This window comes from Mustela nivalis (assembly GCF_964662115.1).
Source record: "Mustela nivalis genome assembly, chromosome: 1".
Taxonomy (NCBI): domain Eukaryota; kingdom Metazoa; phylum Chordata; class Mammalia; order Carnivora; family Mustelidae; genus Mustela; species Mustela nivalis.
This window is the reverse complement of record NC_139020.1, coordinates 212,290,519-212,307,244: the sequence shown is the minus strand read 5'-3', so window position 1 is coordinate 212,307,244 and position 16,726 is coordinate 212,290,519. Positions and strand designations below refer to the sequence as shown.

Sequence of the window (16,726 nt, the reverse complement as noted above, 5' to 3'; positions counted from 1 at the left end):
TGCTCGGGAGACACAGCCTGAACCAACTGAGCTACTGCTGGGCACAGAGCCCCACAGCAAGCCAAGTCTGCTCCCTCCCCACCCAACCTCACCCTCGGTGGTGGAGGGCTCACGGTGGGGACAATCCCCTTGGTCTGATGGGCTCCTCAAGTGGCTTTTCAGGGCGCATGCGCCAGGGAACTGAGCTGACCAAGAGAGCAGGTGAGCCCGGAGCGTGCCGCCTGGGCTGCATAAGGCAGCTGTGCAAACAGATGCAGAGGCAGGAAGGGTGTGAGATAGACAGCCCTTTCACTTTCCTCCTTAAAGGTGGGCACCTACCTGCACTGGGTGCCTGGCCGTGGATCAATGTTGGTGGCTTCAACCGGAATCCACTGCTCTTTTCCTCTACAAGCACAAGACAAAAGATAAAAAGCAGGCCTGCCTAGGCAGTAGCAAAGCTGAGAGGGTCAAGGGCAGGGGAAAACTGTGGTCTCGACCTCAGTGGCCATGAGCCCGGAGAACCAGAGAAATGTTTCCAAGTTAGAACAGAAATGCAGAGCCCGGTTCAACCAACCAAGGTTATAAGGCAGCTTGGACGAGGAGGCACCGGGTGGGGGGTGTTGCAGGAAGTGCTGGCTCCAGGCTAGGTGCTGACGGTGAGACCGGGGTGGGGGTGGGAGCTGTCGAAGGCGAGAGACAAAAGTGACAGTGCAAGGCTGGTCCACCCCTGGGGCCTGGAGAATGTCAGGGAGCCACCCAAAAAAGGTCCCTGGGACCAGTCTCCCTTTCTTAGAGGACTCATCAGAGCATGCATGTGTAATCAGGAGAAGCCTCTGTGCTACCAGCAGATTTCTGGGAAATGAGACACGTCTTCTGCAGTGAAAGATCAAAGGTGGCAGACGGCAGGCTTGCTCTCTCTTTCCAGATGTGCCTGGAGAGCTTCACCTTGCTGCTTCCTGAGAACACTCGAAGGCCCAGGACAAGGAAAGGGAAGGAAGCAGGGTGACGGCTTAAAACCTGGTTTTGGCTGGGCCAACTGGTCCACACTGGTCCTCTGTGTGTGCTGGTGCAGTGGCCTATCTCATAAGGGGGTGAGGAGTGGGGAGAGTCTAATCTGCCTTGACAGGAAAGATCAGCAGAAAAAGCCTTGTGACTCCAAGAGATCAGGTCTGTTCCTGGGAAAGCACAGGGACGGTCGCACCCGGGGCCACCAGAGGAAGCCTCACTTTTGTGCTAAGGTCCAACTCATCAGAAAACACCCTTGTCAGGGTGCAGGAAACAAGATCAATACACAAATATCAATTGTATCTCTGTGTGAGCAATGAACAGTCCAAAATGAAGTTATGAGAACATGTTACTCCATTTATAATAGCACCAAAGAGAACAGTACTTGGGAATCAATTTAGCGAACTAAAAACCACAAAACATCGTTGGAAGAGAGACAAAACGAATGGGAGGAGGTCTTAGAAGATCACACAGTACATGACTCTGTTTACATGAAACACCCAGAACAGGCAAACCCTTGCAGACAGAAAGTGTATTCTCAGTTGCCAGGGGCTGGGGGAGGGGGTGCTGAGTAACTGCTCATGGGGATGGGTTTCTCTTTGGGGTGACAGAATGTTCTAAAATTGATGATGGTGGACATACACAACTCTGGATACTCTAAAAACCACCCAGCTGCACACCGAAACAACACGAATGCCTTATCAGACCAAACTCGGAGGCATAAAACAAAGTCAAATCAGAATTCTCAATGAAGCAGGAAAGCCTCCTTCCTGCTGTCTGCACGTTGGTCGGCCAAACTGTTCTCCCTGGGCCAAAACAGAATTACAAAAGCTCTCACTGCTAGTTAGTATGAGGGAGCGGAGTCCACCAGGCTGCCAAGAGCCTGCGTTAGTGGAGTTGGGGTCTCTCCCATAAGAGAGGGGTCATACAAACCACACTCAGGAGAATGAGACGCCGCAGATGCAGGGGAAGACATGCTGCCAGATGTTCCCTTTTAGGAGAGAAATAGTGAATCCCATTTCCAAAGCTCAGGACTATTCAGAAGATGACTGGCAATTTACAAGCATTAAAAAAATTGGAGATGAAATTCACAATTAAGATAATTTTTGAAAGACCTTACAGCTGGGTTTGCAGTGCTTACGTTGCAATGACCAATCGTTTTTCACCTTCCCACCCTGTGTGGAGCAAAACTAGCAGCCACTGACCCTCGCAGCCAGCTGAGGCTGGCCAGCCGGGGCGCAGGCCTGGTTGACCACTACCCCCAATCCCCTAGCACAGGGCCTGGCACCTGGCCCACCCCACAGACGTACGAGAGATCACGCAGCACGCCGCAGGGAACAGATGACGGACAAGACAGACAAGGCGTGCCACACCTGTCATGGCAACTGAGGACCGGGGACAGAAGGAGCCCAAGGCAGCAGGGAGGCGTGCTCACAGGGCAGCCAAGCCTTGGCCCGCCCGCAGTCCACATCTTCACCAACATAGACACGCTCTCTTTTCTTGACCTCGAAAAACTCACTTTGCCTACAGCACAGGCCAGGGTGCAGTGAAAAGCTGTTGCTGATGGCCAGAGCCCTAGCACATAGGACAGGGTCACTGGGGTGAATGAGCGACTGCGCCTACGCCTTTTTTTTTTTTTTTTAAATAAGATTTTATTTATTTGACAGAGAGACAGAGAGAGCGAGCTCATAAGCAGGCAGAGAGGCAGGCGGGGTGGTGGTGGTGGTGGCAGGCTCCCCGCTGAGCAGAGCGCCCAATGCGGGGCTCAATCCCTGAGCCCTGAGATCATGACCTGATCTCAGGCAGAGGCTTAACCCACTGAGCCACCCAGGCGCCCCTCGTGCCTGCATCTTCTTGAGGGCACACAAGTGCCCCACTGTGAGCTCACTGGGGTAAGAGGTGGTTCCCTCTAAAGCAGCCTCCATGCTCCTAATTATGCCTGAAGCAACTGGGCTCCTTTGAGGGTGCTTTCTGCCCTGCCTTGGGAAAGGCCCCAAGTGATGTGTGGGGAAAGCAATGCTCATCCCCAGAGGAACTTCAACTTGGCATATGCCAGAGGCTGAAAAGACTTTAAGAGGAGACAGCCCGGTGGAGGCTGGGCAGGGGCAGGGGGGCACCAGGGCAGGTGGAGGGGGTGCTTGGCATGTACGGGGTGTGGGGAGGGGGCTAAGAGCGACGGGGACAGGTACTGCAGACAGAGGGAGCCAGGTGTCTCTCAAAGAGAGGCAGAAGTATGAAGCAGGGAGCCTCAGGTGAACCCCGTTGGTGCTGGACTAGCAGCACACGTGAACCTAGGGGTATCCACACATGCAGGCAGATAAAGACAGAGTACAGGTGTGCGCATATGTACAGGGGGGTGTGTCCCTGTCTCTGGGCACAAAGGGGGCTCAAGTGCCATGAGAGCCCGGTGGCGGTGAGCACGCAGATCTTTGGTTCTGGAGACGGCGCTCCACTGAGAAGGACCCATGAGGGCTGATGATGAACCTGGAGCCTCTTGTTAGGACAGAAAAAAGTGCTTCAAAGAATAATGAGCTGTGGCAAAAGGACACAGGAACCTGCTTCATAGGACTCCCGCAAGCCAAATCTGGGACAATTAAAAAAGAAATTCTGTGCTAGTAAGGACAGAACAGAAGCTGCCGACTGAAGCAGGAATCCACGTATCCATCTTGCTGTGCAGCCGTAACAAGGGGCTAAGTGGGCAGGAAGGACCGCTCTCTTGCAGAACTCCAATTAAGTGCACTAGTAACAGGGAAGGTGGAGCCCCCCCAGCCCCTCGGGCGGTCAATCGTCAGAGTAATGACTAATCCCGCACCGGTGGAGGCGGACAGTGGGCAGCAGTGAGAGGACTGGGCTTTCGTGGCATCTCAGAGTCTCTCCAGAACACAAGGGGATGATCCCACAGTGGAGAAACTGACAGAGCCCTCTCCAACCCAGAGAGCGAAATTAGCCCCACAGGTACCAGGACAGGCCAGCTCCACGCACCACCCAGGACGGGACAGCGCGAACGCAGCTTCACTTCTGAGGAGTTCTAGCCCCAAAGGCACTACCTGGGCGGAACCACCAGGAATCACTGGACAAACCCAGACAGAAAAACTCCAAAATTACTGGCCTGTAATCTTCAAGGCCATAAACATCAAGCAAAGAATGAGGAAGAATTCCAGACGGAAGGCGAGATATGGGGTATATGATTCGGACCTCTCTGCTATGAAGGCGGACATCATTGGGACGACTGGGGAAAATCAAATGTGCAAAGGGATAGGAAACGCCTTACAAAATTCTTTTGTCAGTTAAAAATCCCCCCCCCCCGCAAAAAAAAAAAAAAAAAATTAAAGCTGAAAAACAAAGGGAGGCAGGCAAGGACAGAAGACGGACAGGACTCCAGCCTGCCTCAGGGACCAGGAAGTGAGGCTGCGTCGGCCCCTCGCAGCAGGCCTGGGAACCCCCATCTTCTCAGGGCGGCCTTGCTCTCAGCGCTGCAGGGTAAAGGTTTTGTGGGGCAAGAGAAGGGAGGGAGGCCGTCACTCACAGATCTCAGAGCTGATGATGGCGAGATCTGGAATGGAAATGGACGGCACGAGGTGACCTAGACGCACCTCTAGACGCGGGGCCTGGTCCCCTAGACCGGAACAGGATCATGTCGGCTAACACTGCCCCTCCAGCTCACAGCGCTACATGCTAAGCCAGCACTCCCCAGGTTCCCAAAGACTGACAAACCAAACTCCTTCTCAGGACCCGATGAGGGGTTCAGCTCAAAACAGTCTGCTTTCAGAGTCAAAATAAAGTCTATTGTTTGAAATGGTGCTATTGAATCAGCCCCCTAAGTTATAAAAGCATCACCCTCACGGCAGAGTATGACTTATCTTGCAATGCTTTTGAAGTCGGCAATGAATTTATATAAGGCAGGTTGGGTTAGAGAATTCGGGTAGTTGAACTTGCTCATTAAATCTTTTATGAGGAATTTCAGCCACGTGGGAGAAACTTTCAGGAAATCTTGGGAGCTGGATCTCTAGCGAAAGACCAAAAAAGGAAGGTTCCATAGTCTTCAGAGGGGAGCAAGCTACTTTCCTTTGAGGTTTAAAGCTGTCATTAAATATGCTTACATATTTATCTGAACAGGTCTAAGCAATATGGATTAATGTGAGATTCTAATGCACAGGAAAGGGTCTGGAAAATTCCATCGACCTCACAGCAGTTACCTTGGGGTGAGAGAGAGAAAGGAGCAGGGCAGGCAGATTGTTTTACTCTACGTATTTCCCACTTGCCTTTTCAAAAAAGCGGTATGAATGTATTACTTGTGTATAATTTTGAAAAACGAGTAATATACCTCTTTATAGTTGCTTTTTGTTTTTGAAAAAACAAATGAACAAAAACCAAAGAACAAAAAAACCCCAATCAACACCTTAAAGACTTCTTGTGACCAGGCCCTCCTGCAGAAACAAAAAAATTAAGGCCTTATGAAGCCTGCCTCATGCTGGATTCCAAATCTATGAGCTGAAGATTTGGGAAAACATTTAGGAACTGAAAAAGAATCCGGTTTTTAAATTGCCCATTCCTTTTTAAGATCTTATTTTACAGTATCAACTACTTTTCATCCCAGGAAAACCCCCAGTGACTGGTAGTAAAAGGCAAAGGGACATGAGGGCTCACCTGGTTCTGAGTCAGAATTGCCTGCAGATGGCTCGCAGAAGGTTGATGGCATAAAAACATTGTTTTTTGATACTGTCGACAAGGAGGTGCGGGCAGGGAAGGGAACAAGAGGAAAAACAGTGTGAGTAGGCAGGGCACACAGGCACCCGATCACCTCTCCCACCTGAAGGCTCCATCTCCAAGCCAGACTGTGGGGAGCTCAGCATTACGAATTGGGCCTTTAGATGCTGTGGTCTACTGTGGCCGCCTGTCTTGTCCTCACGACCCTGGCTTTCCTTGGCACTACAGGCCCCAGTGGGAGCAGCCAGGAGAGAAGCAGAATGAACCGGATGTACCAAGCCTCAGGCCCTGCTCTCTGTCACCTGCCGAAGGCTCGCTGGTTGGCTGCACTCGTTGGCTGCGCTCCTGTCCCCTCACCTGTTTGGGACCTTACTTTACACTTATCCACTGCTTCCCTGGGTGCGGGCCAGGCAATGATGCAATGGGCCTCAGAGCTGAAGAACTAACTGGGTAGAGAGAACACAGCTAAGCAGAATCAGAGTGCAGACACAGACCACGCCTTCCAAGATAGCAGCTCCTGTCCCCACCCCCAGGGACTAAGAGCTGACTATTCCCTCCGCCAGTGCGCTGGAGCAGAAGGGAGAGGCTTGGCCGTCCTCTGCCCCGTAGCCTCTGGCCATAGCACACATCACCATTCTTCTTGGCTGCATCGTCTACCACAGGATGCGGCTCAGCAGGGCACAGTGATCGGGAAGGAATACGAGCGATCAGGGAGCAGAAGCTCCCTTGTCTCATAGGAACGCCCATGCAACGAGGGAGAAGAGAAGGCCCCCCAGAAGCTGCTGACAGTCCTGATGGCGCCTCAAGGTCTGCTTAGCAAAGGACAGCACAGCCCTGCAGGAGGGCCTCCGGCAGTCAGGAGACAGGGCGCCACAGCGCCCACAGTGAGTGTTAGGGGAAACAGGAGTGAAATCCAGGTGCTAAAGGATCCGCCTCAAAAGGACCCCTCCGTGGTGCCCTCCTGTTGCGTCTGCATCACGTGTGCAGGCAGCAGCCGCCTGCCAGGGCATCTCTTCCCCTTCCCCTTCCAGTGCTATCCTTATATCCACAGGTATAAAATGCTTCACATGAACCTCCCAAGAAGGAATGCCAAGTTGGGTAACTGGGGACCCTCACTGAGTATGTGTGTGTCCCTAAGTGTCTCTGCACTAGAGAGCCACCAAGACTGAGAAGACGGACGATGTTGGGGGGACCAAGTCAAGATGGGGAGGGGAGGGGGCAAACCCTGAGGCAGTGTTTACCTTGGAATCTGCAAGGCTGTCCCCGGGGCTCACAGAACCTCCCACCAAATACCCCAGCATCTCTCTTAACCCTGGGAAACTGCCGCTTTCTGCACTGGTCTTTGTAACAAGCCCCTGGGCCGGTCTGCTGGCCTCAACCCAGAGCCTCCACGCCCTCGCGGTCCAGCCACCTCCACAGGGTCCTGGCCTGTGGCCCACCCTTCAAGTTCCATCAAGCCCTCCTCCTCTGGGAGCTCACAGCACCCCAACACCAAAGAGAGTTCTGGGGCCACTTGGTTCGACATGTACTGTGTATGTGTCTGTGTGTCTCAACCAGGCGGCCAAGCTCTGGGCCCATGGCTGGAGGGTCAGGAGGATACTTTGCTTCCCACTTCCTACACCTTTAGTCTAGAGACATGGCCACAAACCTGGGAAGGCGGACAAGTGATTAATGCCCAGAGCCCCCAACAGGACGGACAGTCCTTTTCCTCTATTTCAGAGGGACCCTTTCTTGGTGCATCTTCTTTTAGTCCACGACCTCACAACCCTCTGTCGAGTGTCACTGGTTCCAGAGGGGGGCACCTCCAGCTTCATTCCTGACAGAGACCGAGTCTCAGGCCGATTCTAACTGGACGTGGGCACGAGAGCGGCGCGAGCGTGAGGCATGGCTGGGGGCGGCGGGCTCCCGAGCTCGGACGCGCCCACCGCCCGGCGCCGCGCTGCCGCGGTTACCTGACTGCGAGGGCGGGAACTGGGTTGAAGAGGACGTCCTTTCTCGCTTGACGGGAGGGCAGTAATTTCCATCTTCTCGGTCGGAATCTGTGGAAGAGGAGGAGGAGGAGAAAAATCAGGCTGCTTCCACTTTTACAACCAAGGAGAACCAGACGTTTTAGAGATTTCCTCACCTTCTCCACCTTCGGGGCTGGAGCCTCCGGCTGGCCTCTGAAATGAGAGCACACGGCAGGCGGTGAGCGAGGGCCGGGCTGCCCAGCACCCGGCAGCTTGAGTTCTGTCGTGAACGGATCCTGAAACGCAGCCCTCAGGGCCAACTCCCTGAGCTCAGGCATCCAGAACGTGGACAGACTTCCAACCTAACGCTCAAAAACCCTCCCAGGAGCCCTCTGTGTCTGCCTTACCAGGCCATGGGCCAAGGAGTCCTCCTAAAGGCTGAGAAGGTGTATACCGCACGAAGACTAATTTCTCTCTCTCTGCACAGGTCACAGCTGACTGTGTGCCACCCCCCAAATCAAGCACAGCGAAACATCATCTGGCTGAAATTCATTCTGCCAAGAGCTGGCGCGACCTGCTCCACTCTGGAGGGCAGGACTGTGTAAAATGGTGGCCTAACACCGGATCGCAGCACTTCCCCTTCCCTGGCCTGGCCCGGCCCGGCCCACACTGCGGAACCCGCTCCAAGGTAGACCAGTACTTCCAGAGCGACAGAGGACTCTGATGCTGCGGACCTAAGCCTACTGCAAAGTGTTCAGAATGCAACTGCCAATGTAACAACTCGGCACACCACACGACCTACCGAGAAATCACAAGCTAAGACAGAAGGCGGCCGAAGAATATCCTCCTTAACCACCTTTAGCTTTAGAGTGTGAACCACGAGCCATGGAGAAGCCTTGAGATGAGCCCCGCTCCCACCCCTAGAGCATATCCAGTCCCTCACAGACTTGCAACTTTTCACAACTCAGAAGCCAGAAGCAGACGTCAAGGGGTGAACCCTACTCCTCCTGGGCCACTTGTGTGAGCACAAGCAGAGGAGCCAATTTTCTTATTTTCAGAAAAGTCCCTAGGAGTCAAGTTTAGCCAAAGGAGGAGGACCACCTGCCTGGAGGAGTGGTTGGGGTTAGAGGCGCGCGTGGGAATGTGCTCTGTGAGCTGCAGGGTGGGGTGGAAATGCAGCGACTGCCCTGTCAGTAACGGGCTGTGGGCACGGCGAGAGCCCTGGCGGCACGGTCTCCGTGAAGGGCCACGTGCATACGCCACCATCTTAGTTTGCAGACAGAGGCCCAGAGTCTGTGGACCCCGACCTTAGAGACAGGGAGAGAAATGGATCTCAACCTGAACTCTCCTCCAAAGTGGACCAACAACTTGGGTTTGAGTCGGAAATGCAAGCCTCCGTGAAAGGGTGAGGCCTGCTGCCCCCACGCCTGCCAGGGGGGATCAGAAGGCTGCGAGGAGGCCGTCTGGCAGAGCGTCTGGGACGCAAACCCCTCCTAACAGAACAGGGGCCAACCCTCCTCGGGGCGACTGTGAAGGTACCGCTGTGGCCCAGCTGGGCACTGACCGGCGACGGGACCATGAGACAGAGCACAAAGGTGCTCAAGCCCCTGGCAGGCCCAGCTCTGACACCTGAAGGTACACCTCGGGTCAATCATTTCGCACACACAGGCTTCTGTTTCCTTCCTTGGGAAACGGGGGTGCCAGCACCTCCGCCGCAGGGGAGGTAAGCAGGTGAGGCAGCCTTCCATCTGACCCGACACCCAGCCAAGGTGGACATGTGGACCGCCGCGTGGGGCTCTCCCAGCAAGCTCACTTCTGCTGGATGTTATGCCCCTGGGAAGTCAGGACGCGGAGTCATGTCCCCAGGGATCCAGATGAGGGGTCAGGGTGGGCGACCCAGGTGGGTGTTAAGAGGGTCCCGAGCCCAGGACTAAGTGTTGGCGGTGATGCCGAGACCCATACTCTGGCCGCGCTTTCCTTTCCCTGGGTCCAGGCCTGGGGTGGCCTCTAGTAACACAGAGCCAAGCCACGGCAGGCCTTTTCTCTCGGGACTGCCCCCTTCCTATTCCTTCACAGTGGCTGGGCCCACTCCCAGCTCCGGTCCCATGGCTACTGGCCTCTCTCCTGTCATTCAGTAAGATCCCAGTCCCACAAGTGACAGTCTCTTGGATCCCATGGGATCTGCCACTTTGACAGCGACCTCTGGGATCCTGAAATGGCCTTGTAGACACCACTCCCTTGTCAGCTGACTTTTCACTCTGCTCGCTCTTCCCTGGCTTCTCACATGAGAACCCCTCAGTCCTGCCCCCTGCACCTCTCCCTCTGATGAGCGTCACCTGAGCCAGGGTCCCCAATAGCTCGAGTTCCGAGAGGGCACTGGGCCCAGCCCACAGCAGGAGCTCACCTGGAATTTGTTCAGCAAAGGGACACAAATCGCAGCCCTCTGTGGGCCTCAGAGATGCCGCTAAGGCATGGGCCCTCGTGTTACACACGGAACAGCGGCCCCGAAAGCTCGCTAGACTCTAGCTTCCTGTTTCCTCACCTGCCAAAAAGGGTACGCCTCCCCCACCTCAACCCCAAGACACTGCCACACCTACCTTCACTTTGCCCTGCTGGCTAGCAGGGCTCATTTCCGTGTGTGTGGATTTCCAGAAATCTACAGATTTCTGATTTCATTCCACTGTGGTTGGAAAAGACCTGGCATGATTTCAGTCAGTTTAAGTTTATCAAAACTTGTTTTGTGGTCGAGCGAATGGTCTGCTGACTTCAGGATGTCCGGGCGCTCTGCAGCACAGTGCCCTTGGTGTTCCCCAGGGCAGATGGCTCACTAGGCCAGCTGAGATTAGAGTGCTGTCCAGGCCCTCTCTCTTCTCCACCTTCAGTCCCGATGCTCTACTGACTACCGAAGTACGGTGCTGAGCTCTCCAAGGTTATGACCCAATTGTTTCTTCTCCCTTCAGTTCTGTCCGTTTTAGCTCTGTATACTTTGGAGCTCTTACGGGCATGTAACTTTCTTATCTATGCCAATAACACCCCAAATCTTCCAGGAATCTGAGTTTCTTTTAGAACTTGATGAGTGCTAGGGGTCCCTCCCTGCAAGTGGGCCCAGACCAGCAGCTGAGGCCTCTGGGTCCCCTGCTGTCTGTGTCCGCCGCAGCCTGTCTCCCTCCTGGCTTCTGAACACGCCAGCACTGCTCCTGCCTCCACGTCCTTTCCGTGTGTGCCACCCCCAAGGCCGGGAGCGCACTTCTGGCCTCGCCAAGGCCCTTCCCAGCCTCCGCCAGGGTGAACCCGTGCTCCCTCGCTGCCCTACCACTGGCGAGTGGAAGCTGCTCCTCTCACCTCACTGCCCAGCCTCCCTCAGGCCTCGCTAGCCTGTTTTGTGTACCAGCTGGAAATGATCTACTGTGTCCATCTGGCTGCTCTGCTCACAGCTCAGGCGCACAACCCCCAGGAGGCTGTGCACAGAGATGATCGGCATGTATTCACTGTACAAATGGAGCCCGAGTGGCCCATAGCTCCTTCAGTGACCTGGAGAAGGAAAGTGCCTGGCCAGACAAGATTCAATCCAGGAGACCCTCAAACCCACACTCTAAATCTCTAAGAGGCATGTGTGTGACTGGCCTCTTGGTCCCGGAAAGGCTAAGAGGCCAAGGCCAGGGGAGGACAACACAGGAAATTGCACCACCAGGGAGAACCTTCCAGAAGCTGCTGGAATCTCCTGTGCGGTCTGAACTAGCTAACTCAGAAGCAGTGAGGAAACTGATGCCAGCAACTTTCCTCAAAAGGAGCTAGCCCAAGGAAGCAAGGAGACAGAATGTACGAGAAGTCATTTCTGCTTGCCTGTGGATACACCGACTCTTTCAGAAATCCTCAACAGTGGCCGGTGTGAGAAGTCTGATGTCTGCACCTCCCATCCCCCGCACTGCACTGAAGGTCTGTGCTCGCTGTCTTAGTGTCTTGTGCTGTCTTTTCCCCCAACAGGGAAAGGTCTGGGGTGAAGCAACTCCCCTTTACGCCACCCCGGCCCCAATCGAGACCAATGCTGGCTCCACACACGCTCTGTGCAAACCCAGCAGCCTGGTGGTCGGGGGCCACCCCTCACCCCAAGCGAGGGAGAAAGCCACTCCGGGGTCAGCTGAGAACAATGCCTGGATACACACGGGGTGCGCCCTGTAGCCGCCAACCCTCAGAGCCTGCAAGTCTGCATCCAAAGCCACGGCCACAGCCTCTCATATGAAGCGGACTCTGAGAGGAGGCTTCCGGGATTCCTCTCTGCGGAGGAGCCAGCATGGAAGCAGGTGTCAAAGCCCCATTTCTGCCTCTGCCTCCTCCCACACGAGAACCCACCTCTGTGAAGATTAGGGCTTCGGGACGATACCCAGGCGACACTGGGGTCAGCGCCCGCTTGGGACACCATGACGAACATGTTCCAAACCTACTTTTACATAAGGAGGCAACAAAGAAAGCAGCCCAAGGAGAGTCTGTTCATGCACTTCCCGGTGTGAGGCAGCATGAACGAGCAGAGTGGGCTTACAGAAGATGCAAAGCCCCACGCTGGCGGCTGCTGGGGCGGGGGAGAACGGCAGGAGTAGCAGCCCACTCTCCTCAGAGCCACGGGAACCACGGGGGAGCGGCTGACGTTGTGGGGTGTGCACATCCTTGCCCAGTATGAAAGAGATGGTAACATCTAACCCAGAATGGGGGCCTGGAACGGCCGATGTGGGCCGCTTCAGTTCTTCGCAGAGAATGAAACTGAAAACGGACGGTCGTTACCGTTTCTCAAGGATTCCGCCCCTCCCTCCCAAACCCTGGAAGAACATGGCCCGCATGGTGTGGCCTCAAGGAGGACCAAGGTGCCAGGCCAGTCCAGGGGGGAGGAATGGAGCTGGACGCTGTGTCTCAGAAGCTGACACACAGGGACACACACAGGGACAGTGAGCGGGAATGAACAGCACCTGGGGCCTTCCTGACTTCCCAGACAAGACCAGAAAACAAAACCACGCCAGACCCCCGTTTGGTCTGCCTGGGCCTCAGTGATCTCGATATGGACTGACCGGTTATAAAGCCCGCCGTCTGTGGCTGCAGGAAAATGGATGCCCGGGACGAAAAATCAACCACGGGAGGAGCCTGCTGACTTGTCCCTGTCTTCAAATGGACCACTGGTCATTCCCAGATGACCAGCTCAGAAGTTCTGCCCAAAAAGGCAGACACCGGGAAAGAAAAAGAGCGGTGGCCTCCAAAGCTCTGAATGTTGGGTGGGAGCAGAACACAGGTCAAATCCCGAGCAGAAGCTGGAAGATGAGGGAAGCTGTCCAGCCAGGGGTCTGGTGCCAGAACCTGTCTAAGCTTCCTGGTGGGTCTAACAAACACATTTCAGGCTCCACAGGGCTTAAGCTCTGAGCTTCAGTCCAGGGGACTTAAGCCAGGCTTGCAGTAAGCACTAAGAGCTGCCTGCTTTCTCTGGATCAGAGAGCTTCATCTGGATGCGGTCTGGTCTTCTCCAAGCTGTCTTCTGAGAGCCAGGAGGTCTGATATATAGAGGCTTGTTCCCGGCACTGAGTCTTCGATGGCCAGCGTCTGGGGAGACTGAAAGATGAGCGCGCCCTCTGTCCGCACCAGTTCAGCGGGCCACGATTTATTACAGAGAAGCCCCAGCTTTATGTTCCCTCCGGGGATCCCGCAGTAAAGAACAGAGTGAGCGTGCGGGCGCGACTGGCCGGGTGAGGGCGGGCGCTCCGCTGCATTCCACTGTGGTAGGGGCGAGATCCCAACCTGTTTGGCTGCAAAAGCGACCAGTCCGGGCAACCCAAAGAAATGCGGCAGCCCGAGAGGAAGCTGGGATCGGGTTCCATTGGCCTTGAGTTATGCCCTAATTGACCTAAGAAAACACTTACTTTGCCTTGAACACACCCAAACACTAAAGAACGCCGGTTAATGGGAGTCAGTGGCAACAAGCTGGAGTCTTTTGCACTGAAAGCCCAAGGCAGCGAGCCCTGGTTGGCTCAGAGCTGTCACCAAATGATGTGACAGTGGCACTTTCGGGACTGGGGACTCCTACAGTTACAAGAGCTAAAAGCAAAGAGCACGTGCGTATGTCGTGCGCATGGCCTTTACCGCTATGCTGGTACAGTCATCAACTGCTCCCCACCCCAGTCCTGACTTCCTCCTACAGTGACCCACAACCCATCCTGAGGTTCCCGACTGTTAACACTTGACTTTGCAGGGCAGGACTGGGGATGGTTTGAATTTCTTGGGATTAGAGCTTCTGACTCAAAGTCCACAGGAACCGAGAAGTCAAGTCCTACTGGCTAGGCCTCAGAAATCCACATCTGGCCGAGCCACAAGCAGAAGGTGAGACTCCCCTAGGTGCCTCTAGAGCAGCAGCTGCTGGGCCACAACCTCTGTGACCTACCCATTTGCTACTCGCAACTGAAAGCCCTTAGCCCCTTTGGTCCGAGGCTGCTCTCTGAGCGTGCTGTTCAAACCAGGCAGCCGCAAAATGCCCTGAGCCTCTTGGGCAGATCCACCTGAAGTTCATCTGTTTTCCGGGAACTGAGAACATGATTTCCTGTGCCCGCAAAGGCTGAAGGCCCAGTAACTCATAATACCGACTCAGAAGAAGGTTCCTGGAGCTGCCTGGCCCCGGACTGAAAAAGCGATCACCTCCTCATTCCTGCTCTGTCAGTCTAGTGCTCTCATGAGGGCTGCGCCCCTACGACACTTTGGTGTGAGTGCCTCCTGGCTGGAATCTTTACTGGGCCCAAACCCACTTCTATGCCACGAGTATCCCACTTGTATGCCCCCTCACTCCTACCTGGCACGTGGCAGAGACGGTTCCTTCTTTTCCCACCACACACTGACTCCTCTCCAAAATGTTAAAATTGGCCCCCAACCTCACCTTCACTTCTTCCTGGGTGTCCCAGGGTTTGGGGGCTGTTACTGAATTTTAATGATTTCCTTAAGAACACAGGGGATCACTGATGTCTGGGATTGTGACGCCTTGGATGGCTGCCCAGTGCTTGGTGTGCACAGCAGGGCCCCTTGCTTGCTTGCCTGGGAGCCATTTTTCCCTGCCACGAGAATGGGGGGGCTTAGGCACCCACATGGTTTGCAATCCTGAATGTAGGATGATGTTTACCTTTCCCATTTTATCAACCTCCAAACACTCAAGACATTTCTTGTTCTCGAGAGTTCACAATCTTCTCCACCTATAATCTTCAAAAGCCTTCTCAATACAAAGATAAAGGGCTCAAGGAATTCCCTCTGGATTCAAAGGAAGAGTCCTTTCTTCTTCCTGCTTTGATTGAAGACAAGCAGTTCACAGCCTAACCACAGTCCAAACACAATTGGTCTCGCAAAGCAGTCTGCCTGAGACAGCTCCTTTTCCTCTAGATCAAGGAAGTCGGGGCTTCTGGTGTTTCTAAGACCCTGAACCTGAACGCCCAAATTCAGGGAGAGGACAAAGAACCACGGAAGGACAGAGAGGGGGTCGAATTTGGTTTGGAAGGCTCTACCCCATTATTCAATCCCTCTTTCGACCCCTCATGTCTCTGTCAGGAAACAGGATTAGCTTCTTGCTATGGGTGTACATATGCCCCCATTCAGAAAGTCTCCGTGTAAAAGGGGACTCCGTCTGTCCTGACTTTCTGGCAGCAAGAATTAAAGGGAGCTGCAGAGATCGTGACCACCTTTTCAGTTATCATCAGCTGCTTGTGGTTTAGGGTCTGGATCTGAGGAACCCGAAGGGAAAGGGGCTGATCTGGATTGGGACCCCCAGGCTGTGGAGCGCCGGGTGGAGGCGGACTTACCCCTGCCAGTTCTCGCGGGAAAGGAAGAAGCTGGGCTTCAGGAGTGCTGGCGGAAGCGCTAGCGGGGGCAGGAGGCTCTAGGGCATGCTCACCAGCTGACTCGGGGTGACCCGTGCCATGGTGGGGGGCCTCAGCCTCCCCCCGAGGCTCCTCTCCCGAATCCGACAAGTCTTTTTGCTCTGCAGAGGACTGGGAGCAAAAAAGACAATTTTCCTTCAATGTAAATACAGGCCACAACATGGGACGGGGGTGGGCAGGGGTCAAAGGGCTGGAGACGCTCAGACTTCAGCAGCTCCTGCCTAGGAGGACGAGCCAAGAAAGCTGGCACGTGCTGTTGTTCTGCTCCACAAAACTGGCCCTCCAGAATGGAAGAACGGAAAATGAATGTGGATTTGGCTGCGGTTTAACTTTGCAGGAGGCCTGGGCCCCCTTCTGAAAAGCAGGCAGCATGGAGCTACGATGCTTATGGGCTGTGCGTGAGGAACAACACTCGTGGTGACCAAAATGGGGGCAGAGGCTCTATCAGAGGGGGACAGGGGCGATCATGTCTGATTGTCCCTAGGGGTTAAGGACCCATCTCGGAAAGAATACTGATGGGGAAAGCTGGCCCTCAGCACCATTTCTGTCCACTAAGGTGGGGAAGGCAGGCCTGGAATAGCACACAGCTACAAAAGAGGGCGCGGAGGGTCCGCACGCTTCTGCATTCTGCTAGAGTGCTTCCCGCAGCTTTCCACTTGTTCTGCTTAAACCTGAGATCAAGGCAACGCTTCCTCGGCACTCAGTGAGTGCTGCTGTGTGGTGACCAAGCCAGCTGGCAGACACTCGGAGAGTTCAGCTGGAAGAAGGAGCCCCTTGGCCTAGGATTCTCCCACGTTCACCCTGAACGCCTCGGCAAGGGTGTACTTAGAAAACAGCCAGGGCAAGAGAAAGCTGGTTCTGGAAGTCTGTCCTTGGAAGTCCAACACCCCTAGCATCCTTCGAGGTGGTTCCCGGGACTCTGGAGGGGATCCCGTGGACCCAGAGCCCTGTGGTCGACTCCTTTCTTGAGGAACGGGTTAAGACGACGGTGTCCTGAAACAGAGAGGCTCCGGTCCCCAGATCTGCTCGGCACCGTCAGCAACACGGAGCCATTTCTCCTGCTTTTTTCATTACGTGGCTGCCCTGTCTTTCCACAGACCTGGCTGTGTTTCTTCTGAGTGTGAAGTGACTAAAACCTCTTTAGATGGGGCTTGGGGGCTAGTTCCTAAAGGTGAGCCTGATGGATGAAAGGAACTC

General features: G+C 54.7%; 1 protein-coding gene across 28 annotated transcripts in view; it reads right to left on the bottom strand.

Annotated features, from left to right (window-relative positions):
- Positions 1 to 16,726, bottom strand: part of RANBP3 (RAN binding protein 3) — a 54,544-nt gene that overhangs the window by 13,315 nt on the left and 24,503 nt on the right. For 8 of the 28 annotated variants that reach the window (XM_082734378.1, XM_082734355.1, XM_082734366.1 and 5 more), the window contains exons 3-7: positions 15,452 to 15,640; positions 7,817 to 7,853; positions 7,644 to 7,730; positions 5,632 to 5,703; positions 319 to 384 (exon numbers count right to left, since the gene is read on the bottom strand). In XM_082734378.1, the coding sequence (XP_082590504.1) occupies positions 319 to 384; positions 5,632 to 5,703; positions 7,644 to 7,730; positions 7,817 to 7,853; positions 15,452 to 15,640 (451 nt within the window). Of the gene's footprint in view, positions 1 to 318; positions 385 to 5,631; positions 5,704 to 7,643; positions 7,731 to 7,816; positions 7,854 to 14,781; positions 14,938 to 15,451; positions 15,641 to 16,726 lie in introns of those variants that run through there. The other 20 variants (XM_082734380.1, XM_082734381.1, XM_082734357.1 and 17 more) reach the window with 4 other exon arrangements.